Source organism: Seriola dumerili, unplaced genomic scaffold (genome assembly GCF_002260705.1).
Source record: "Seriola dumerili isolate Sdu_G_001 unplaced genomic scaffold, Sdu_1.0 BDQW01000040.1, whole genome shotgun sequence".
Taxonomy (NCBI): Eukaryota; Metazoa; Chordata; class Actinopteri; order Carangiformes; family Carangidae; genus Seriola; species Seriola dumerili.
In genome coordinates this window covers 1,576,769-1,602,176 of record NW_019174295.1, presented here as the reverse complement: position 1 = coordinate 1,602,176, position 25,408 = coordinate 1,576,769, and the positions used below count along the sequence as shown (strand labels likewise).

The 25,408-nt window shown below is 42.7% G+C and overlaps 2 protein-coding genes across 2 annotated transcripts; one reads left to right on the top strand and one right to left on the bottom strand.

The window, feature by feature from the left end:
- Positions 1-2,751: 2,751 nt before the first annotated feature.
- On the bottom strand, positions 2,752-8,387 carry LOC111217005 (dual specificity protein kinase CLK4-like). Its single transcript, XM_022738690.1, has 13 exons — positions 8,307-8,387; positions 7,098-7,212; positions 6,794-6,888; positions 6,297-6,456; positions 5,746-5,812; positions 5,477-5,593; positions 5,069-5,235; positions 4,267-4,361; positions 3,985-4,105; positions 3,767-3,849; positions 3,573-3,652; positions 3,008-3,098; positions 2,752-2,918 (listed from the first exon to the last, which is right to left on the bottom strand). The coding sequence occupies exons 1-13, from the start codon at positions 8,385-8,387 to the stop codon at positions 2,763-2,765; spliced, it is 1,428 nt and encodes a 475-aa protein (XP_022594411.1). The 3' UTR covers positions 2,752-2,762.
- Positions 8,388-19,447: 11,060 nt separating this feature from the next.
- LOC111217004 (rho GTPase-activating protein 24-like) lies at positions 19,448-25,137 on the top strand. Its single transcript, XM_022738688.1, has 9 exons — positions 19,448-19,499; positions 20,907-21,020; positions 21,187-21,394; positions 21,499-21,631; positions 21,806-21,879; positions 22,145-22,266; positions 22,632-22,866; positions 23,084-24,031; positions 24,897-25,137. The coding sequence occupies exons 1-9, from the start codon at positions 19,448-19,450 to the stop codon at positions 25,135-25,137; spliced, it is 2,127 nt and encodes a 708-aa protein (XP_022594409.1).
- Positions 25,138-25,408: the final 271 nt, after the last annotated feature.

The following is a 25,408-nucleotide window of genomic DNA, read 5'->3' as shown; positions in this document are numbered from 1 at the left end:
TGCCACATGTCCTGTAAATACTTTACCGTTCAGAGTCACACATGTCAACAGCCACGTGTCACATTTTTCTGACTTTCTATATCTGATTTGTCGCTAAATAGTTTTGCTTTTAAGGCATGAGCAGGTTCTAGACTCTGATTGGACTCCTTTTTGTCAGTCCAATCTGCCATCACTGCTCAGGATTTGGCTTGACTTAATAAAAGAAAACCATCAAACACATAGAACAAGTATCTCAAGATAATTCAACATCCAACATGCACTGAGAGCAACCAGTTATAACAACAGACAAAGCTGAAGTTAAGAAGTAAAGTTATACATTAACTGAGCAGCTCAGCTAAAGCTCTGCGTCCTGTTTAAAGTGTGAAGAATTAGCTGAAAGCTTCTGCAGCTCTTCTCCAAATATCACAATCTACAGAGGCTTTACTAATGCATCATTTTGACCATCATCTAAAAAACCAAATCCAACGCTACGTTCATGATGGCAACATCAGATAAAAGTTAGAAAGTTAGAGATCTCTCGGTTTACCACCAGAAAATAAGAAGCTCAGTCTTATCCTCCAGAATTTACATCCCAACAAATCACAGTTTTTTGGCTTCAGATTTGTGTTGTCTTTTCTGTGCCAAGAAAACTGGAGCAGGACAGACCACAAACAACACACAGCAAAGGTCATGAGACAGACTGGAACCCACAACATTATACACAAATTATGGGCCTCGGCCGTTTTATGCTGCTTTATTACATCCATGTGATTTAGTAGCTTTAAGCTGATGTCTCCCAGATAGCAGACGAGCCCGCTGTTTATCTGCTTGCACATGTAATTTTTTATAGCTGGATAACTATTCAGTCATGGAAACTTCCTCGGCTGCTTGAATCTTGATAAATATCGCCCGCTTTACGTGTCAGCAGTCTGAATCAACAAAGCAGTTAAATCAGTTGATGTCAGGGATTTCCAGGTTAGATGGCCAACATTTACTTCTGCATGACAGACTGTGGTGTCGACATAAAGTCTAATCAGCTGGGTGGAAATGGAGCTAATTTACCTTTGGATGTCATTCTGGGAGGGGGGGGGGTTGTTTTCTTATACAGTTAAAAAGGTTCTGTGGTTTGTTGTCTTGTTGGGACAACACATTTCTTATTTGTCTTATTTTTTTTGTAGTTTTTACCATCACTTCCTCATTACGTAGAGGAGGAAACATGAGCAGTCAGACGATCAGACAGGTTATCAGGCAAGGTTAATATTTATACATAGTAAATACACATAGAAATAAAACAAAACAATATTGGTTTATTACACCTACCCTCTCTACAAAATGTTACATGAATATAGACAACACTCTCACTACTAGCCAATCTATATTATGATAAGATTAGACACTACATTATTAAAAAATACAAACTGAACAAGAGGCAAGATCAGGAGTTCTGGTGTGTTATACATATGGACACCAAAAGGAAGAAAATAAGAAAAAAGAAAAAATCACAGCTACATTTATGCAATGATAATTATCATATCTCAGACATGCAGGTAAACTGGCAACTCTAAATGTGAGCAGGAAACCTGTGCAGGGTGTATGTTTTATTTTGTCTCTTTCCTCCACCAGATGCCCTCAGTTTCCCTGTTGCCCGTACCTGACTTGTGACAACTTGTAATAGTTGAGTGTGCACACTTCTCCTGTGCAGTGCAGGATTATTAAAGAAACCTCAGAATTTTCTGTTTTAACTCTAGATGAAGTGGTTTACTGTTAATCCAACTGCAAGACTTCATCAGCTGTCTGTTTGTTGTGGGAATGTTGCCATGTTTCCAGATTTAAGTGATGAGTTGTGAGAACAACATTATTATAAGTGATAGAAATGATGGCCAAATTTAAAGGAGCTACATGTAGGTTTTGTTATTATACTACACTACACACATATAAACTACACATCCAACTTAAGCATTAACAGGTGTTTACTTTCCAGTCCAGAAGAAACATGCACGTTCAGCATCAAACTTCATTCCCTTACTCATCAAGAACTGCCACCAGTGGTGGAAAGCAACCCTCTTGTTTTGCTTCTACTTGTATCACTTCATTTCTTCTACTGAAGTTAGCATGCTAACCAGCTAGCCCCAGCCCGTGGGCCCATCTCGTCATTTTCCGATACCGAGCTTCCAGTCTGCCCTGAAGAAGTAGCTCTGCTCAGAGAATGTATTATAACCTCTTGTCTCATAAACGCCACATTGGCTGCGAAATAAACAGCTGCTAATGCTAATGTTGCTATGTAGCAGTAGCAAATCTTACAAGCAGCTCCTTTAATATACAAACTTCAAGGCATTGATACTCAAACATTAATGTGACTTTTCTACCCATGTCTGACGACGTGTGAGCAGAGGTGAATAACAGTAGTAATTCATTGTATAAAACAGAATTGAGACAACAAAATGCAAAATATTTATTAACAAACTTCTGACACAAGTGACTGAGAATCAATGAAGGAACACATGGAATTGTTTTGCATTAAAAGTGACTTTTTACAATGACATGCAGACTGCAAATGTATTTGAAATAAACAGGAATGCTCTGCTCTCCACAACTGATATTATGACTGTATATGTCAATCAACCAAACAATCATCAATACAGAATTATAAACCAAAATAGTTTAGTAACCACAATGCTGAAATCTGATGGTAGTCTGAGGTAGATGCTGAATATGTGTGTGTGTGTGTGTGTGTGTGTGTGTGTGTGTGTGTGTGTGTGTGTGTGTGTGTGTGTGTGTGTGTGCTAACTGCGCTGATGGCTCTGCGTCCTCAGTGGGCTGAAGAACGGGTGCCACAGCGCCTCCTCCAGAGTGATCCGCCTGCAGACGTCGTACTCCAACATGCAGCCAAGCAGGTCGAACAGCTGCCGCTCCTCCTCGTTCTCCCTCTGCATGTACTGCTAAGAGACAGACACTTACTCTCACTTCCTGTCGCTGCCAACTCTACCTCACGGCCTCAAGCTGATTGGCTGATACGGGTGCTGTGTACCTTGAGTGGTTTACAGTGTGTCTTGATGTAATCGTCGGTGGAGCTCTGTTCATCCCAGTTCAGACGCTGGTTGTGCACGTAATGCTGCTTCCTACACACAACACAGGACACACACATGGGTTGTAGTTGGTTACAGGTGACAGACAGAAATTTGATAGAAAATGTGACTTAAACATCACACAAGCTTCTACATCAGATCTGTTCGGACCGATGAACCATGAACCAAACATACAGTAGATGTAGATATTTACATCACATGTTCCACATGGTTTTGAATCATTTGAGGATTGACTGGAGACTTTTAATCATGTTATCTCATTTCACCCTCCTTATAATGGCACCTTAATAGAAAATTAGCCTCACCAGTTTATCTTGATGCACTCACATGACAAGGAGTAAATGGGAATGTGGATATAAAACTGCTGAAGTGGATGTTAGTGCTTGTTTGTTCTGCAATGTCAGCAACATGCAGAAAAGGAAGATTTAATAGGTATAAATAATGTGTGTGTGTGTGTGTGTGTGTGTGTGTGTGTGTGTGTGTGTGTGTGTGTGTGTGTGTGGTTACCTGGTCTTTCTCAGCAGGTGGGGAGGAATCGGTCCCAGGATTTTCTCCATCATGGCCAGATGTTCTTTACTGTCGTGAGTCTTGAAACAACAGAAAAGCAGAAGGTCTCAATGCTGTTTCTGTGTGTGTGCGAGCGTGCGCGTGTGTTGTGTGTGTGAGTGTGTGTATGTGTACATGCGTGTGTTTGTGCGTACCGCGAAGAGTGTACGTCCCAGGTAAAACTCCATCAGAACGCAGCCCAGACTCCAAACGTCACATGACTGGTTCCAGCCCAGATCTGAGGACAAACACACAGGTAAAAATAAAAACGTGGATTAATTAACCTGCAGCTCAACTCCAGTCCAGTTTAGTAATTCTGTGTGTGTGTGTGTGTGTGTGTGTGTGTGTGTTTGTGTGAGAGTTGTGTGTGTACCCAGTATGACCTCTGGAGCTCGGTAGTGGCGTGTTGACACCAGAGATTCATGGTGCTCATGGTCAAATGTAGCGGTGCCAAAGTCCACCACCTTTACATCCAGACTCCTCAGCTTCCTCTCCTTAAACAAACAAACAAACAAACACACACACACACACACACACACACACACACACACACACACACACACACACAGCTAAACACCCTTTAATACTTGGCAAACCTTGAAATGACAGCATGAACTTTTGAAGCTTGAGTTGGTATTTTCTGACAGCTTGTTACCGTCTCATCGCTGTACTTGTAGTCGTAGTCGGAGGACACGAACAGGATGTTCTCTGGCTTCAGGTCTGTGTGGGTCAGCTTGTTACGATGCAGGACTGTAAAACACATAAAAAAATACCACACATTGTTATTGCGTTTTTGTTAAGCGAGAGTAAAATCTGAAAACGGTGAACGTGTTGCGACGCTCTGATTTTCTCTCTTACATTCCTCGGTCAGAGGTTACAGACGATCGCCCACCTCCCTACACTCATATTTCAGTCTAATTCATTTGACAAAAAAGAGGCAAAACACACAACAAACAGATGAAGAAGAAAGTGACTGTTCATTTTTGTTTTCAAATTCTTCTTTTGGTCACGATGATTGTGTAGTTAAATTCTGATATCGTGACAAATCTAATAAGTAAATGAAAAGTGTCCATCATGGTCCGTAATGTATCGTGATTTCTTTTTCCTGGAACAGTCACATTGTAATCACAATTGAGTAAAACCAAGAAAAACATACAACATTTAAATATTTAAATAATACATTTTTACATATACTTGAAAAAACGTATTAATAAATTACAACTAATTGAATATTGAAGTGCTTGTTTTGTTTATGTTATTGGCTGCTGCTGGATGATGTCACCAACAAACGGAGATAAAAAACAACCTCCACTAAGAACAAAGAATGTCCAATTCCAAGATCGACAACCATGAAAAATTACCCACGATGAGCAGGTCAGGTGTCAGAGGTCACAGGGCTGGTAAGAAGTTGTTAAACACACACACACACACACACACACACACTCAACTCGACTCACAGCAGACGGCTCTGAAGATCTGGAAGGCCATGTGTCTGATCTGCTCCACGCTGAACGGCAGGAACTCGTTCTGTCGCAGGAAGTCGAAGGTGCTGAGGCCGAGCAGCTCGAACACGATGCAGATATGGCCTTCGTGCTCGAACGAGTCCAGCATCCTGACGCAGGCGCTGGCAGGAGAGAGAGGAAGTGATCCATGAACATGAGGCCTGGCTTTACATAACTGAAGAAGCTGAAGAGCAAAAATTGATCTTAAACTTATTTTGCGCTTTATTGTCACTTTAAAAACAAAAACTGAGTTATCCTTACCTACCTAAAAAAGAAAAGATATACATGGTAAAATGTAATAATTGTAGTAGACTTATTAGCCTTCCAGGATTTACTCTGAACGTCTGCTGCAGTTACACTCACAATCTGTTGTCATCATCCAGGCGGTTGATCTCGTCCAGCACTGCGATCTCAGACCTCGCTACTTCTCGGAAACACTCGATGTTCCTCACGATCTTCACAGCCACATGCTCGTCTCTGCTGAACACACACACACACACACACACACACACACACACACACACACACACACACACACACAAGTTCAGAATAAGACTAAAAAAATAAAAAAGTAACTGCACTAATGATGCATTCAGTTAACACGGCGATTACAGTGCTTCTGGTTTGCTTACTTGTCTCTATCAATACACTCCACCACTTTTCCAAAGGCTCCTGCTCCCAGTGTAGAGACCACCTCATCTGGGGAGAAACACACAGACATTAATGAGGGTCAGCAGCGTAAGCAGCAGTGTACTGAAAGGGTCGTGCAGTGGTGAGTGGGGAAAAAAAATCACAAAAGGATCTTTGAAGGAGGACAAAAATAAACAGGATTGAGAACATACAGACCGACTTCAGGCTGTAACGTGCTTCCAAATGAATGTAGTTAATGTTAAATTAAAAAAAGTTGTGTAATTTTCTTGGCTGCGTCTGTGTTCACACCACTAAAAACCACATTGATCCAGCTGCTGTAGAAATCTTAGCTCGTAAGCACTGAAGGATGTGAGTGTTGTGACCTCCGGCCAACTTCTCTGCACCAACAAAGACAATGAGGCGACAGAAAACTATTTCTGGAGTGGCTGGTGGTGTGAATGCAGAGTTACCTTCATGTTGCCGTGTTAGAAAGTCACCACATCAAATAACAAGGACAAAAAAACACATTCAGATAAAGGAAGGTGTTGAGTACATCTCTCTTTCATCACGAGGCCGACGTCGTAGACCAGGTGGCCCTCTTCGTCGTCCTCACAGCTCCCTCCCTTGTGACTCTTCTTCACCTCATCATCACCGGCACCGACGGCGCTGTCACAGAGAGAAGCAGATTCAAGGCGGAGCGAGTTGTCCCCGGGCTGAGTCGAATGTTGGACACACGTGACAAAACGGAAGAGGTGTTGGCGGTCGTGTTCGAGACGTAGGGGTGAACATGAGGATAAGACAGTGCACAAGAAAGATAGGGTGACCATTTAAAAAAATGTCAGTTTGTTTATCACAAAAAAAGACAGTTTGAACTTATATCACACAGAGGACTGAAAACTACCAAGAAGAGGAAGAAAAATCCAGGTCTGTCCTCATGTGTCAAAGAGCCACAAAAACAATTCCACATATTAAATAAAGAAAATACTGAAAGACAAAACATCCGAACAGAATCAGAGAGAAGGAGGATAAACGAGAAGACGGATATCGTACCGAGTTATCAGTTTCTGAGGTGGTGCATTGTGGGCTCCGGTTGAAGCTCCCGGGCTTTTCGTCAGTGTGGAGGTCTATTTTGGGGTCGTCACCATCTACCATCAGAGAGAAAGACACAAGTGATTTCCTGCTGTGTGAAAACATTTAAAACAGTCACTGTAAATTACTATTACTTTATACTTATTTGTTGAGCACTTCTGTTATTTTTGAGTAAGAAGCTCCCACATACTGACTCAGTGTGAGCTGCGCTAGACATCCATATAAGTAAAATGAGCAATTCATAAGTGGAAGTAAATAATGTTACCTCCTCTCCAGGACCCACAGTCGTTGTCCTTCCTTCCCATAGTACTGCAGAACACGCTGGGCTGTGTGATCCCGCTTTGCTCCCTCTTCTCCAGCCTCTGGAGGTCTGCCGATGACTGGACAGAGACAAAACACACAGGCAGAGGGTTTACTCAAGTGAGGTGAGGAAGTTTGACCTGAGAGTGGCGCCACAGGAAATCAGACTGTTTTATCCTCTGTGGTTGCTGTTGATCAGACTCAGCTCTGCATTGTCAAACTTGGCTGAACTCTCATCTGTTAACTTTGTACTTTAGCATGTAGAAAGTGAAAAAAAAAAGGTGCAGTAAAGGTATACTGTAGATGCAACGGAAATTTTATTTATCCTGCATGAACCAAATGATGCAGCAGTTCAAAAACATAAAACAGATTCCCAGGCTCCACCACAGCTAATCTCAACCATAAAAAAAAAAACAAAACAACAGAAACTCTTTCTTCTTCTGATGTTTTTTGGCGGTTGTCAAACTGTTTTTTGGCGCTTCACTGCCATCATTAGTTGGATACGTTCACCTCACCATTCACCAAAAAACCAGGCACGTACAGACTTTGGTCTAGAGCTGATTAATGTGTCCACAAAATGATTCATTCATTACTCATAGCATTATGTACAGCATGTTATTATGCTAATATAAAGTATGCTAATGTAGGGTGTTAACTAATAAAGTATTTTTTTAAATGAAAGAATTCCCTTTGACATGCTCACTTTTTGCCAGCTAGCATTAGCATTAGCATGCAGCCTGCACTGGAATTAGGTCTTTTTAGTGTCTCAATAGAAATGTTTGATACAATAAAAAGTAGGGTAAAAAGTAGGGTATCATCAGAGGGTCATAGAAATCAATCCAGTAATTATTGAGATACGTCACTGGATCAAACCGGACCGACAGACTCAACAACCAACTCTGTCTTACAAGAATAAAAACACATTCCTTGAATATCCAAACACACACCCGTGTTAACATACTGTTCCCCACTGATACAAATAAAGTGGTTGTAAAAATAGTTAAGGGGAGCGTTACAACGTACGAGATCTGCTGCTGCACCTGAACGACGAGTAAAGCTCAGAAACTCTTCAGCGTCTTCCTCTTTCTGTCCTCTGTTGTTCTACTTCACTTTGTGAAAGCAGAAATGTTTAATTTAATTCGGAACAAAATATCAATAAAAACTGAAAAGTCACGTTTGGCCGTGGAGAAACGTGCAGGAACGTCACAGCTCGCCCTCTGTGCACTGCCTGATATTCAAACCCTCCTTCTTCCATAGCCCTTGATCCACAGGGGGTAAAGGTTTCCCTGTCTCCTCAGCCCCTGATGCCCTCTTCTCTGTTTTCAAAGCTTCAAAGCTATACATAGTGTTAGGCCCCTCCAACCTAAAAACCTATTGGTGTCGCTATCTCCAGGGCTTTCCCTGGCCTTTTGGAAGAGGCTTACTTACGACCCCCCATCGAGCAGGGCAGCTTCCACAGGGGTGAGAAGAAAACATGAAACTATAATGGTCCCCGTGGGGAAATTAGGTTTTTAGAGCAGTCATTGGATATGACAAAGTAAGATATACAAAAGAGAGGAGTGTTGTACACAACTGGCAATTACATTAACATATTAGGAAGAAATGCATGAATGCAGTCTGAAAAATGTCCGTTGGTTTCCTCTGAAAGCTTAACACTTAAAAACATCACAAATATTTTGTTTCATTTTTTAAAAATGTTAAGTAGAGGATTACTCAGCTGGACATGAGTTTTTAGCAAACATGACTCAATCAGAAGTGAATAGTTTGTACAGTGGAAAGATAGAGTCAGTGAATCCTCAGGAATTATCTGCATTATTGCTAAAACATTTTTTAACATATCATCAGATCTTCATCTAAGTTACAATTAAGCACAAAGACGATCTATTTTAACAAATAACAAATATCACATAATTCATTGTATTGTTCTTGACCATGCTGAAAACACCAGTCAAACATTCACAGTGTGGGTTGGAAAAAGTATATGAACAACTTCGAACTAAGTGCAGACAGGAGTTATCAAACCTGGAGTCAAATCAATGAAACAAGATTATAAAACACACATTTTGAATTTGCTGTTCACAAGACACATCCGCTGATGTGAAACCATGCCTTGCAAAAAAGAGATCTCAGAAGACTTACGATCAAGAGCTGTTGATTTGTGTTTAGCTGGAAAGTCCACGGTCCACAGTCAAACTGTCTATAAATGGAGATGGTTTAGTTCCCTAGAAGTGAGCGTCCAGTTAAGATGACTCAGAGTAACAGCTAAAGGCTTAAAGGGATCATCGGAGCTGGTCAACATCTCTGTTCATGAGTTGACCATATACAGATCATGGTGAGTAGTTGCATGGATCCTGGTGTCCTGCCATCGACACCACAGAGGAAGCTGCTGCTCTCCAAAAAAACATCCCATGCATGCCTTAAGTTTGCCAAAGAGCAGCTTGACACTCCACAGCACCACTGGGAGAAATGTTTTATGGACTGATGAAAATAAGGTTGAATTGTTTGGGAAGAACGAGCAGCACTATGTATAGAGTAAAAAGAGCATACCAACATGAACACATCATCCTGGAGGTGAAGCAGAGTGGAAGGAGCATCTTGATCTGGGGCTTTGCCGCTTCTGACCAGTGATTAACATTCACTCACTTCTTCCAGCATCACTGTGAATGTTTAGTGTTCAATGAAGAGTTTGCGTTTGTCTATACTTGTAACTTACAGAGATCAGATCACATCTTAAGATCCATTAATGCAGAAAAGCAGGTAATTCCAAAGAGTTCACATACTTCTTGCCACTGTATCTTAACGGCCTATTTTCAGCCTTTAGTTCTCCAGTACTTTCCTCCAGCAGCTGGGCAGTGTTCGTGGGATTGGCTCAAAATAAACTAGCGTGACCATGTTCATGGCCTTGAGGGAACATACCGCCCAGTACAACAGTGTGGCTCACCGAGGTGGTTTTAACAGTGCTTGGACAATGACGGAGCTCTTTGAGCAAAGAGGACTGAGCTTTATCAGACTTTGGATGCACAGATTAAACTTGTTAGTAAAATCAGATCATGGTTTTGGTCGGACAATAACAAAAATATAAAATTTTGTCTTTTAATTCAAGCGGCTAAATGAGATTTTCCGTTGGTGATTGACATCTTGACAACAGCACGTCCACAACCTCACAGTTTACGGTATCAAATGCGATGGCACGCGGATTCGTCGCATTCACTGGACCGTGGTCATCACCCTTGTCAATGCTTCTACTGTATCTTCGTGCAACGAAAACCTCTCCCTGTCCCTCTTCCACAAATAGCAGACATGCCATTCACAGCGGGGGAGCTTCTCTCTCCCTCCGTCTTATTTCTTATTCATCTTTTCATCACCTCCTTCTCCGCTTCTGCCGTACGTCTATGCCTTCGCTATGTCCCTTTTTCCCCTTGCAAGAGAAGTTAAGTGTCAGTGCCACCTACAATTTGTAGAAGTTGGCAGACTGAAATATTCCCGTCTCTCCACAGTTTTTCCAAGTCGCAGAAAGTAAAAAAGTTGAAAAAAATTGTCCTTTCACAAATTAATCTTTTGAAATTGAGGTAAAGTGAGTGAACAATATCCAACACCAATGGGTAAACATACAAGCACAGCAGTATAATTTCATATTCCTCCACCAGAATAAAAAATTAAGATTAACTACAAACATAGTTTTCTTTCAATAAGTTTACTGAGGTAAATTAATGAAAAGTTTTACTCCTTACGTACAAACTAACATCTCATAACCACCACACTATATATGTTATAAAACACCAAAGATACATTACAAGTATACCCTCAGAAGGGCACATCTGTAATATACCTTTAACACATATTATATCAACAATATACAGTACTTTTAGTATAGAAAAACATGTATTTACTGTGCTCTTTTAAAATATTTACATGTTTCGGTTGACTGGCCTATGACACGCCAAGGGACTTTGCTTTTTATAGCCAACAATGTGAAGGAGTGTTTGTCGTTCCAAAGCAGGGTTCTCTTCCTCCCTCTCTCTCTCCCTTCCTCAGGAATAGCTCTGTCTCTCCACGCCGCCCCAGCTCAGCTGTGTCTGATCGACTGCGTTAAGGACGGCTCAATCCTGCTGACAACATGCAGGACTGTTGTCACTCACTTAAGATCCCCCAACACTCACTACTCACAGGCCACTGCCAGTAGTGTAGAGGATTTCACTCCGCATAAAGCTTAATAGGCACGACAAGGTACTAATACAGCTGCTGTTGGGAGGCCAACTCCGACTGCAGCCAACAAGACTTGATTTATCCAGAACTTGCTTTTATAGTTTATATGAATGCTTATTATATTGTTTAAGTCTTTCTTGGATAATAGACTTTTCTGGTTTTTCTTTTTTGGTCAAGAACTCCTCCTTCTCAGTAAATCCTTCGTGCGGTGTCCCATAGGGATCAATTCTTGTCCCCTTGATTTTTAAATTATGTTAAAATTGTTCTGATTTTATCAAACAAAACTAAGCATCTAACTGTATCTTTCCATTAGTGACCAATGAAGCAGAGCTGTAAGCCTGGTGCCCATCCAGAGCAACACATGTAAGGGCCTTGATTGGGTTAGGGAACCATTGTGGGTAAGAGGACCTTTGTTGCCACAGGTTAAAGAGTCACCGCCGCTAGAAGTCTTGGTGGGGCATTTGCTGAAATGATGGATGCTAATGTTTTTCTTTGGAGGACGATTGCACGGTTGACTTCTCTGCTGATGTTTCAAAGTGTTGTAGCTTTTCCTTTTAGCTTAATTTTCCTGTCCCTTGTCCTGTATTCAGGGAAACAAAATACTATGCTACAGTGCTTTTTTCCTGATCTGCAGTATTTAAACCATACTGCTAGAGATCTGGCAATGTCCAGAGCCTCACCTCTCTGTCACAAAGCACTCGTCTTTTTGTCATACTGTATCTTTTCTTTTATAATTGTCGTTGTCTTTTTGCTCTGGACCTGCTGATTCTTTAAGCTTCTACTTTAAATGTAATATGATTAAATTCAATCCAAGTGGTTGAGATAGGTGACTGATAGATTTAATTGAGGGGGATTATCAGGGCCTATCAGTTGTATTTTAACAGTTCATCTCATAAGGCCGAAAATACACTTAGATGAAATCCAACATCAGTCTTAACTCTGTAAACTGACCATCACCCACAGCTCCAACAATGCTCACTATGCCTGCTCACCACACTGCATACCGTGGAGTGCAGTGTGTTCATTCATGCAGCGTACTAAGGATACAGCGTCACAGTCCCAAAGTGAAAGCATGCAAATAGTCATGGTATAGGTGAATGATAAACAAACAAATTCCATTACACCTTATGCAGGTCTTACATTGCCCTGTTGTCCTGAACCATTTTGGAAGTTGTACACGGTTAAAAGACCTACAATGTTCAAATGGAGATGTCCCACCAAGACAATGCTTTTAATAGACATGCTGGGTAAACGTACGAACAGTACTGCAGTAAATAAAGCTGTGCCAGACAAACAGGGCAGGGCTCATCTTAAAGAAATCTCAAAAGTTAAAAACATTTAGTATATCAGTGCTATTTTCCTGTCAAACCCTTGCTGAGCCGAAGAGAGGTTCCTGCTCTTATATCTCTGTTTAGTGAGAGTGAATTTTCTGCTTACCTCTCTTATTATTGAAGCTGTGATGTCTCCTGTTGCTCTTCTCTGCTAGTTCTGTGCTATTTGGGCTCCTGCTGGTCAGTTGGAGCAGCATACCCTCCTTCTTCTTCTCTCGACCAGTCTATCCCAGTGGGAACGCAAAACACTTGTTGCCACGCTGCATAGCTGCCAAACAAGGAGACAGAAATGGTGTCTGAGGTGCAATAAAATATTATGACCCACAGAAAACCAAGACGTGGACATTCCTGCGGACTTCTAGGCAGTAAAGTACTAAGCCAGCAGCAGTGAAAAGGGACACGGGGAGCTGCTCCTGCCTCAACCCATGGCCTGACCCTGCAGGGGCTCTTCTTTCATTCCACAGGAGAAAACATCGTGTACTGTGTCCGATCTGGAACTGCAGGATGATGCACGAGATTTTATGATGTACTCCATAAATGATACAGGAGACTAAATACACATTCAACTCACATTTCCTACATGACTGTTGGTTCCATGTAAACACAGTGTTACATAAGATCTGTGGTCACAACTGTTCTAATAATAGTAATTATGAAAATGATAAACTTTATTTGTATTGCACCTTTCATACAAGACGTGCAGTACAACAAAGAAATAACATGCAACAAGTGATCACATGGAGCAGACATAAAATGAACATTAAAAATATGTTAAAATGGAAAATGAGATAGAAATAGAAAGATAGAAATAAATAAAAATCAAGTAGGAAACCTTTTAAAAGTAGCTATTTGAAAGTTTTGACACTGCTACGTAGCCAGTTTTAGCATTAACAGCTGTTCACTTACCAGTCTTGGCAAGACCAGAGTTTATAAAACGTCCTCTGAGCAGCGCTACCTCTTCAGGGCAGACTGGACGCTACTGTGACTCGCTATTGGAAAGTGACGAGACGTGCCGGGGCTAGCTGGTTAGCATGCGCACTTCAATAGAAGAAAAGAAAGGGGGTCACCTTCCACCACAGGAGACAGGCGAGTAAAGGAATGAAGTTTGATGCTGAACTTGCAACGTTGGTTCTAGACTGGTAAGTAAACATCTGTTAATGCTGTCGCTGGCAGTAGCAAAACATCTTTCCCCAATGGACACAGATGCACCACAGGTTTCAGTGGCCACATGCAAAGCAAGCACATTTTCAGAAACTAGAATATGTAACCTTTCACATGAGCTCTCATAAATGCATTTTGGCCTTACAGTTCTTCTGTTATAAGCTCATTACATTGACATATGCAAATTGATGCAAATTAGGTTTAGATCAGGTTGGCTGTAAGAGGTTAGCCTATACAGTATGATGTTGTGGAAATGTGTTTTTCTTTTTTTTTTATCCGACTGCTGCACACACATCTTCCATTGTTTATTTGACTCATGAAATATGATTGCTTCACAGACCACTCAGGCACCAGGCACCTTATGATGTATTACACTTATAAAATATTTTACAGGTCATGATTTCTCTATAAAACATTTGAACACACTTTTACAACCTGTAACAGAGCTAAATCTGACAGCGGGGCTAAAATTAACATCAAAACACCGTGGCTAAATGAAATCCCAAGGTGGATGTGGTAGACGGACAGACGCCTCACAGATCCTCAAAGTAAATATTTTCTGGTGTTTTAAAATCAGCTGCAGTTACATCATCAGTGCCTAGGTGCAGCAGTTTGAACGTGGAGTGGAGTCAACCTGGCAGCGGCTGCAGGTGACGACTGACTGACTCCGACAGTATGTACTGTACAGCCAACAGCATGCCATTTGACTGCATATGTACAATTTTATATACTATATCATATCATTTTATATATTATATAAATCCAGCAGTTACATTGAGAAGTCTGGTATCAATAATAATGCCCAGGTAAGATGTCTGTTCAATAACAAAACAAGGTACATACACAGCTATGCATAATATAAAGCACTATGAAACTGAATTTACTATCTTTTAGAGAGTAATGGAGATGGACACACAAACTATACATACGTTCACCTGTGTGGATTCAACCTGTCAAAAATGCTGCAGGGGAAGAAACGTGATTGGACAGAGAGCAACCCAGGATATCCCAGGCCAGAGAGGAGCTAACATCTCAATGTGTGCAGCACTGTCCAGTGAGTGGTTTGCTGTTACACAAACTAGCACCTACAATAGAGACTTGAGGTAGAAGTTGATTTCTTTTCTGAATGACCTACATAATCGACTCGTGCCAGCGGAGGAGAGAAGTCAAGGGGCAAGAAAATATTTGTTGTTGTGTGGAATAATGTGGCGTTAGACCACTTCGCTTATTCATGCCTCCATACACCCCCTTCCTGAACCCCATAGACGGGTTTTTCTCTGCGCGAAAGTGGAGGGTTTATGACCACCATCCACATGACCAGATGTCCTTACTGGATGGCATGAGTGCAGGGTGTGGAGACACTTCTCCTGAAGACTGCCAGGGCTCGATTCGACATTCCAGAAGATACTTTCCGCGCTGCATCGCCAGAGAAGACATAAAATGTGATGTTGATGAGAACTTGTGGCCAAATGCAGGAGAGAGGGAGGCCTAATATCTGACCTCTGACAAATAGCTCTTCACACACAGAGAGAGGGAGAGAGAGAGAGAGAGAGAGAGAGAGAGAGCGAGAGAGAGAGAGAGGGAGGGAAGTGCGGCTCCTTGGTCCTCATAAACTCAGGTGGACTAATAGGTTGGAGGTCTGGCTGCAGGTCCTCAGATGTCCACACAGGCCAAAGAGCGACACAGCACATAAACACAATCATTAATATTCAGCTACGGGGGGAATGTAACACCTTTAGTGAAAAGTTGTTATTCGTATTCGATAATGAAATTCTGATTTATGTGAAAAATCATTCAGTCTTCAAAGATTAAAGTTCATCATTTATATAATACTCTCTGTTGTGTCTTTTTAGGTCAGTGTGTTATGAGCAACAGAGTCTGCATTCTGAGGGAGAACTGAACATTTATGAAGGGTTCCTGTGGTTTGAGTTTTGGGGGTGAGATTAGACGTTTGGCCAAGATGCATGTTGCTAACGCATGTATTGACCAATGCTTGTTAGCAATTGAAAAAAAACGCTGAGTGATTCAAATTGTAGTTATTGTGTGTGATCACTTGGGGGTGCTGTTGCCAGACTTTGTGTTTACTCTGGGAGATGCAAATAGCCGGGTCAGTGCTTCTTGACAGAGACAGAGGCTGGCGGCCTCTAGTAAGAAATATTTCCATGCTTGTGATTTATTACAGACATGCAGTTAAAGTGAAGAGGAGAGGAGGCGACAAATTTCATTTAGCGGAGAGCACACGAACACACATACACATACAGAAACACACACATTCACACACAGCACTTTGTAATGAAGAGCATGCAGTCCAGTGCCAGTTGTATTGACAGACAGATGTGAAAGCTCTCAGCTGTGATTAGAATTGAGTCAATCAGACGCACAGACAGGCAGACTTACTGTATAGTATTAATATCTACTGGGCTGTGAGTCCGTCGCACTTAAAATGACCTATTTTTGTTTTCCTGTCAAAGACTTTTTTATTATAGAGCTGCACAAACTTTTGGATTTTTTTTAAGCTTATCTTAATGTAATGAAAATATGTTATTGTTAGAGACGCATGTGAAATTAAGTGAAGCTATAGTCATATGAGGATGTTTGAGTCAGGAGATGGTTTTAAGGTAATGCAAACTTCAACAGCTAACATTTGCTAGCGAGCTAAGTGGCTGACGTTAGCTAGCTCAGGGAGGATAATTTAATTACCACCTTTTGATGATTACCTCTTTTTACCTCTATTAGCATTTTTTAAAATCCAAATATTGAACTGATACGACTTTTATTATTAGTAAGTTATCATATTGTTTCCAAAATATTACTATACTGTTATTAAATAATTTTGAATTTAGTATTTTGAAATTTGTTTTTGGCCCCTTGTCACCCTGTTACATACATTTCAGTCCAATATTACCCAGATTTACTTTGGTAATAATATATTACATTATAACCGAGCTGTAATGTAAAGTGCTGCCCAATGATTTTCCCTGTTGGTTGTAGAACAACTTGACCGGCCTGCACAGAGCCTTGACCTCGTCCCCGTCCAGCACCTGAGGGATGAACCGGAAATGTGAGCCAGGCTCTTTGTGGCTGAAGTGGAGCAAATCCCTGCAGCCAGGTTCTTGTGTAAACCCTGAAACCGGAAGAGTGGAGGCTGTTATTGCAGCAGATTAACGCCCATAGTTCTGGGATAAGATGTTCATTGAATACATGTGGCGGTGATGTGCACGAGTCCACATACTTTTGGTGATATGTCTTGTTACCCTGTAGGCTGGACGATTGGTAATCTTTGATTGCTTATATTGATTAATAACAAAGCTTCAGCAACATACTGTACTATATACTGTATTGTACTTCAGGCCAATGAGGCTTATTGAATTGAACTGTATTGAGAGAGAGAAAGCGAGGGAGAGGCTCCTCATACTTTAATTGAGTTCAAAAGTTGACTGGGCTGACCAGCCTCTCTCGCTTTTATGTCCACTTGAATCATGGTGACAGTGTGTGTGCGTATGTGTGTGCGTATGTGTGTGTCTGCTGTAGCAGACCATACTTCAGCAGCCGCAGACTTTGAGCCAGATCATCTCTCTCTCTCTCTCTCTCTCTCTCTCACTCTCTCTTTCTCTGTCTCTCTCTCTCTCACCATCAGCTGTGATTACTTTGGTAAAACAGCGCTGCGTCGCAGAGAACCAATTTTCCTAATGCACAGGCCTCACACACACACACACGCACGCACACACACACACTTGCAGAGCATGGTTATTGATGAGGTAAATGGGGAGGGGGGCAACAAGGGGGCACACACACTGCTGGGAAATGGGGAGAGAGAGAGAAAGTGAGATAGTGGGACTGAGAGAGAAGGACATGCTAGACGGGACAAAGAGATGGACAACGGGAGAGACATATAGAAAGGAAAAAGAAGGAGGAAGAAGAGAGATGGGGAGGATGAGGACGTGGACATTCAGACGCGGAGACTGTGTTCTGGTAATGGAGCAGGACGTCCAGTTAAAGAGCTAATAAAGCAAAGGACACAGAGAGGGAGACAAGGAGAAGGAGGGTGGGAGGATACAGGGGGGAATACTAAGATCTTTCCTCATGGACGATGGACTGGTTTGACTCGCCGGCCGGTAGAAGAAAAAAACGAGACGGGAAAAAGAGTCAAATGTTCCTTCGGGATGGTTTTACTTTTTGTCAGCTGCTGAGAGAAAATATAATATAAAAAGAGAGAAATAGACAGAAACAGGTGGAATAGTGCTGATCCAGTGTCTCAGACAGTGAGTCGGTCATCATGAAATACTGCAACGATAGCAAGCACAGTCAGACAACCGGCTCCTGGTGTGAGGAGGTTCATTCTCCACTAAGTCTCTCCTCTTTAAAGCAATCGAAAGGACAAATGAAGACTGGGTATCTGGGGTTCTGGATATGGATGTCTTGAAACCCTTTGTAGCATGTATGTAGTGATCATTTTCTCTCAAGTTTTGAACTTTCTGTCAGGAAATCACTCAGCGGCTCTGGAGAGATGGCTCCTGTGAAGAGGAGGCTGGAAATACTACGTGCTAGAAAATGTTGCCTTTGTCCGGGAAATAAATCGACTGACACCGTCTGCGCATCCATGGCAAATGGAGATCTCCACGGAGAGCAGGGAAAGGGATTTTAAGAATAATCAGAGAAGAGTTGTCTGATCCTGGGACATTATTCTCTCTCATACTCAACAGGAACTTCTCTTAAAGGCCGATCCAAAAAGAATCTCTCCTCAAAGTCCTTTGCTATCCGCGAAGATCTTCTGTTTACAGTGTGTTTCCACATGGCAACTCTTTTAAAGACTCACCACCGTAAACCACTCCTGAAGGTGTGATCCTGCATCCAAGGGTCTCTCTTTAAGGCTGGGTTGAGGTTAAAATCTCTCTGTGAGGCTGCACATGCACAAGAAACCTCTCTTCAAGACATGTATCAAGGACAAGCTCTCTATCTACTACAATCCTCTCTATAAGGCTCTGTGTCCATGTAGACCAACTTGAGATTTGTATATCTACCAGAATATCCACAAAAATCCTCTTTTTAAAGTTTAATATCCTGGAACTGAGAAGTCTTTAAGATTTAAATATCCATCAGAGCATCTCGCCTTTCTTTTTTAAGGATCTCTAACTTCTACGATCCATAGGAACCTTTCGTTATCCAACTGGAGTCTCTTTTTAAGACACTCCTTCAAGCTCTTTTCAGACGATATCCACCAAGAATTCAAGGTTAAACCTCAAGGGCCTCTCTGTAACCGTGTGCTCCAAAAAGACACTTCATTCACCTTAATCCATCCCTCACGCTGACACATCCAGGAACCTCAATCAAGAATGTCTCTTATTTAAGGATTCCCCCTTAAACTACTTATGGTCATACATCTACCACAGTGTTCAAGACCAACATCTTCCCACACTTGAAGTCCTGCTGGATAAAACCGAGACTCCGGGTTCTGACAGGGACAGAAGACTGACAAAAAAAAGATCTTAAAAAAGTGATGCAGTTTTTATGCACCGCTCGTGTCTCTCCTCCTGAACTTTCACATCGTCACATCGGAGTAATTTAGGCTGAGCATCTACTACTGTTACCGTAGCAACTGGAGCAGGAGTGCTGCAGCATGGGACTCAGCTGCTTCAAGTCCTGGAAACATGACAGTACAGGCCACAAAGGTGACACACACACACACACACACACACACACACACACACACACACACACACACACACACACACACACACACACTATTTGTTAATCCCTCCAGAACGCTGTGTATGTGTGTGTTGCCCTTGAGTGAGTGACACCAGTTAAATGCTGACTCAGGGTCTTTAGCATTCAATCTGAGGTGACAGTGTGTGTGTGTGTGTGTGTGTGTGTGTGTGTGTGTGTGTGTGTGTGTGTGTGTGTGCATGTATGTGCTTCATACATACATGTGTGTTTGATGTGACTTTGAGGAGGACAGACAGTGAGGCATGATGGGACATGGGGGAGAAGAGAGCAAAGTGTGTTAACGAGTCTGTGCATCATAGAGAGATGAAGACAGGGAGATGGGGTGGGGTGGAGCTTATGGTGTGTGTGTGTGTGTGTGTGTGTGTGTGTGGGTGTGTTGAGAACTCAGAAAAATTGATCTTCACATTGATCCAAAGCTGCAGATTGTGTTCACTTATGCCACTGATATTTCCTTTGCCACTGTCTATGGGATGGTGAGATAACAAAACACAAAACAAAGTAATCCCTGTTGAATTAGTGCTTGGCAAACTGACTGGAAGATATTTGCATATTTATTCTTGTTGCAGAAGTTAAATGATACATCACAGAGAATAAAGCGTTTCTCTGCTTTGGTCTGATGCTGTTCTTATAGTTTACACTACTTCATGTGGTGATTGTACTGGCAGCTGCAGTAACTGTACTGAAATAATGCCACCTTGTGGTCAAACATGAAACTGCTTCTTCATTTAGATCGAGGCTCTTCTGCTTATACAAACATCACAGGTACTTCATAGCAATAAACCATACTCTCACATTTTTTGTTTTTGCAGTTATGCTTAAATAATTTTTCCGTTTCTCTTCCCATTTTTTTCTTAATCTGAGATTGAACTCAACAATCAATAAATTATAATATTTTATAATAATAATAGTATAGATTTTGATTGCAAATCAATAATAATTACTTTTGTTTGCCCAAATCAAAATCAACAAGTAGTTTGGAGAAAATGAATCTTTGGTGTAAATGACAACATTAAATGTGACAAGGAGCCCCAGTTACAATTTTGTAAGGGGTGACAAGCAAAAGCTAGGAACCTACAGTAGAAACCATAGCTGTCAGATCAATGTAGGGAGTCAAAAGAACAATAATTGCCTATGAAATGTAGTAAAGTATTAGTATCAATTAGGATAAAATGGAAATACTAGTAGTTCTAGTACATCAAAATTGAACTCACACAAATCTATTCCCATTGTTTCATCGCCGTGGTCAACGCAGACTTTCATCATAGTTTGCACTTTGACCTTGTTATAAAAACTTGAGGCTTGACTTGGGGACAAAACCCCTAAAAGTGGCCATGTTTGTGTGTACGCAGGTAACAGAGATGTGTTGGCCAGCCCAGGCTCGTATTTCTTCCTGTCCAACAGCGCCGGTCAGGGTGACGAGTGGCTGAAGAGCCTCAACAAGGGAGTCTGGATCCCTTTTACAGGTGAACACACCATGTTTGGATTCTTTCCCTAAAATAATCCATGGGTTTCTGATTCTGGAAACATTACACAGAAAGCAGCTGCAGCTTGAGTCATCTTGTTTCTGATTGGATGAAGTGGACCTTGGTCCCAGAGATTGGTCCTCGCTATAATCTTCCTCTCTTGCAGGGGTCTTTGGTCAGCGTCTGGAGGAGACGGTGCTGTATGAGCGACGTTATGGGGTGCGTTTGGTTCCTCTGGTGGTGGAGCAGTGTGTGACCTTCATCCGGGAGCGTGGCCTCCATGAAGTGGGCTTGTTTCGTCAGCCAGGACAGGCCAGTCTGGTGAAAGAGCTGCAGCAGGCTTTTGATTCAGGGGAGAGGCCGTCCTTTGACAGGTGCAATCTGTCCGCTTTTTGTCTCTACTGTTTTGTGATCAAGTGTTCTTCAAAAAGTTTTTGTGAAAAAAAAAAAAAGTTAACTCGTTGTGTTTTGCGTGCAGCAGCACAGACGTCCACACCGTGGCATCACTACTGAAGCTGTACCTCAGACAGCTGCCGGAGCCTCTGGTTCCTCACAGCTGCTACCAGGACTTCCTGCTGTGTGGACAGAAGCTGAGGAGTGACCGCACACAGGTAACTGCAGCTATATATGACGATTGAAAACATTTTAAATTCCACATACACATGCAGACAGCAACATGCTCACTTTGATTTAGTGTGTTGGCAACAATCTTTGCTTTCTTTCTTCTTCTCTTCCCCCTTCCCAACTCCCATCCTCTCGTTCCCCCTCCCTTTGTCTTCCCTCAGGGTTTGGGGGAGTTCAGGAATCTTCTTCATGAGTTGCCAGTTGCAAACTTCAACCTGCTGAACTTCATCTGCCAGTAAGACCCATCCTTTCCAGGTTTTCATTCTCAAGTATTTGTTTTGTTCTATGAAATAACTAATGGAAAAAGTGGATATAAATGGTTAATCTTAAATATGGCACATACATTTGTTGAATGAATTCAGTATTCAAAACAATAGCAAGTAAGTAGGGAATCGTGACTGGTGTATCACAAACACCAGTCTTAAATAGCTATATCCTATACCACTTATTTTATCTGCTTAAGTGAGGGTGTGTGTGTGTGTGTGTGTGTGTGTGTACAGGTTTCTGAACGAGGTCCAGAGTTACTCTGGCAGCAACAAGATGAGCGACCAAAACTTGGCCACTGTGTTTGGGCCAAACATCCTTCGAGCCAAAGCTGAAGACCCACAAAGCATCATGGGAGGTAGACAGAACAAACTGACCCACAGCACCATACGAATAATGAACGAGTCAATTTTGTTAAAAAAAATTATGTCCTGTTAAAAAAAAACATTGATGTAGCATCTGTGATATCACATGGCAAAAACATAAATTGGATCACACTTAGCATATGTTCTGCAGGAGTTTTATGTTTAGCATTATATTATAGCTTATATAATTATTTTTTTTCACAATGAAACTGGGTCACCATTTCAGTCCATTTTAACCACTATGGATCCAAGCAAGTGAGCTGCAAACATTTTTAGCCGGCTAGCGCTTCATGCTGAAAAGATATTGGGTGTAAACGGTTCTTTGAAGGAAATCTTAATCTCTCTATCTGTGTCCCAGGCGCAGCATTGGTCCATGTCTTGATGTTGGAGCTGATCAGAGAGCACGAGTCTCTGTTTGCCAAAGTAGCGCCACACATCTCCACCCGTCCACCGGGAGGTCCGCATGCGTCACCGGGCGCTCTGAGGCAGCCTCATCTTCACCCGACGCCCTGCCTTCGCCAGCTGTCTATGCCTCTCATCGCAGAGCGCTCCAGGGAGCCGGGACAGCCCGCCACAGATGCACAGAACCCCAGGTACAACAGACCTGCGCTAGCAAAGCTTCACCATCAACCAACACTCACTACATCTCACACAAATACCTCCACTGTGAAGACCTGGGAAGAAGGTAGACTACACATGCACACAAACTTTTATCGCATACTGTTGTGGTGTAGTCCTTGCTTGATGTAAAAAGTCCCTGAGTTGATCATCTTGATAGTCTAAGCTCTTTTTTTTACTTGCTTCCTGTAGCTGTATCTACTCTGCTGCTGCCAATTCAGACTCGTCATGGGCCCAGAAGAGACTCCTCGGCCATCGCTACACCTCCTCCCACCCAGAGAACTGCTTCTACCCCCTGCCCTCCTCCAGTCAGTCCCCTCAGCATCACCAGCATCATGCTGGCCAAGGACCATCTCCTGCAAATGCTCAAGCCTCTACAACCAGTCTCCAGCTACAAGACCCACTTCCTGACACCTCCAAGCCCAGACTGACGCTCATGGGCTGGGCAGAGGCGTGGTCAGGCCCCGGAGAGGCAGATGCTGGTTTCTGGAGCTCTAGTGCTGCAGAGGAAGCGGCTGCAGTGCCAGAAACAGCTAGTAGGGGCAGCAGTGAAGCTCAGGAGGATAGTACCCCTTCTGCTTACGACAACATGGACAGAGTGGCTTTACATCAGAGGATGGAGGATGTCCCTGGAGGAGCTTTTGAAACCAACAATCCTGGAGGCCGTATTGGAACTTGTGAAGAGGAAGCAGAGCTACAGGAAGCTGGGCAAACAAGGGACTCCTCCTCTTCGTGGTCCTCCTGTGAGTTTCTACCATTGGACAAGAGCGGTGATGCTGCGAGAGCCGTTAGTCCTGACATGTCACCAGAGAAACCTAAAAGGTTACCTTCGAGTCAGGTAGCAGAGGAGGAAAACAGCGCTAAACACGGCCATGAAGACAACAACAACAACGATGACGATGAAGACGGCGATGATGATGATGATGATGGCATCCACCACCCTAACTCCCCAGCCTCCTGTTCTGTACTCAGTGACAGCTTTCTCAGCACAGGCAGTTCAGAGGTGTTCCTCCCCTCTGGTCCTCCAAACTTCCAGGGGCCTGAACCTGAGTCACAGCCCAGGGAGGCTCACTCACTCCTGGCTGAGCTGCAGAAGCAGATGGCCCAGCAGAAGGCTGAGTACCAGGCCAGGATACAGAGGTGAGACACCAGCACAAGAAGGAAGAAGGCATCCTCATCAATAATCACACACTGTAAACACATTAGTCCTCCACACAAGCCTTTTACTTTTAGTTAAACTTTCTCGAGATTGGTAGTTCCAGAGAAGTCATGTCTTCTTCTATTGTTATCAAAATGATCATATGCAGAAGTAACTGTCGATTCACAATACAGCTACACGTGTGTGGAAAGCTCTGTCCACATACTTCTGGTCTATTCCCTGTACATCCAAGTTTGGTAAATCGTAAGGCTACAGCATTCAGTGATATTACAGACAATAGTGTGCACGTCTGGAAATACCTATTCCTGTTTCAACATGGGAGTTTGTCACAGCTCATTCATTCATTCATTCATTCATTCTTTCTTTTTCTGCCTTCCTTTTCCATATTACTAACTCTTCTGTCAATTTCAGACCCTGCCACTCCCTCCTGCCCTGCAGTAACCCCCGGCTTTCCCGCCTTTCTGCCACCTGACTCTTCCCTGCCCACCTGTTCTCATTTCCCCAATCACCTCTGAGTATATATATATATACAGTATATATAGGCCAATTTCCATTCATCCCTTGCCAGATTGTCTATTGTTCTTACTACTCCATAGTGTCCCAGCCTTTCTTACCTGTTATACCTGTTTTGGATTACCTGCCTGTTTTTGGATTTTGCCTTTTGCCATCTTCATAAAGACAAACCTTTACTGGTGTCTCAGAGTCCTCTGAGCCGCGGCAGAAACGCCCCACATGCACAAAGCTCCATAAAGAAACGGTTTTACCTGTTTGGTGTAGAAGAACTTGACTGGCCTGCACAGAGCCCTAAACTCGACCCCAATGTATGTCTATGTGTGTGTGCTGCAGGTTGGAGCGCTGCAATGACGTCCTCGAGCGGCAGGTTGCCGTTCTCCGGGTCACTCTGGAGCAGCAGAAGCGCAGCCAAAGCGTCGCCGAGATCAAGATCCGGAACATGGAGCGAGCCAAGGCCGACGCGGACCGCCGAAACTCCACGCTGCAGAGAGACATGGAGCTGTTCTTCCAGATGTATGGAGAGATCAGGAGAAGAGGAGGAGGTGAAGGAGGAAGAGGAGGAGGGAGCCTCTGAGGATGGTAAGAAAGAGAAAGAGAGAAATTCTTTGAAGTTAATGGTTGGATCAGAGGAGGAAGGGAAGGATCGCTGCACAGAGCTCAACGAAAGGGACGGATGGATAAACAGTGTGAAAGAGTGACGGGAAGAAGATGATCCACGACGACGGGAGATCCAACTCCAAGCTGAACATTAAAGCAGACCATGAAGGCATCAAAACCCTAAAGGTGCAACAGCCGGATACAGAAGACAATCTGAAGAAGCAGTTTTGGATGTTGGCGAGCCTCCT

Coding starts and splice junctions, on each gene's coding strand:
- LOC111217005 (XM_022738690.1), bottom strand. CDS start 8,387: ATGGAAGAAGGAGGGTTTGAATATCAGGCAGTGCACAGAGGGCGAGCT. Junction 5,236..5,476: donor CTGGATGATGACAACAGATT/GTGAGTGTAACT, acceptor CTCTCCTGCCAG/CGCCTGCGTCAGGATGCTGG. Junction 3,099..3,572: donor CACCTGCTGAGAAAGACCAG/GTAACCACACAC, acceptor TGTTGTGTGTAG/GAAGCAGCATTACGTGCACA.
- LOC111217004 (XM_022738688.1), top strand. CDS start 19,448: ATGGGACTCAGCTGCTTCAAGTCCTGGAAACATGACAGTACAGGCCAC. Junction 21,021..21,186: donor AGTCTGGATCCCTTTTACAG/GTGAACACACCA, acceptor CCTCTCTTGCAG/GGGTCTTTGGTCAGCGTCTG. Junction 21,632..21,805: donor TGAGGAGTGACCGCACACAG/GTAACTGCAGCT, acceptor GTCTTCCCTCAG/GGTTTGGGGGAGTTCAGGAA.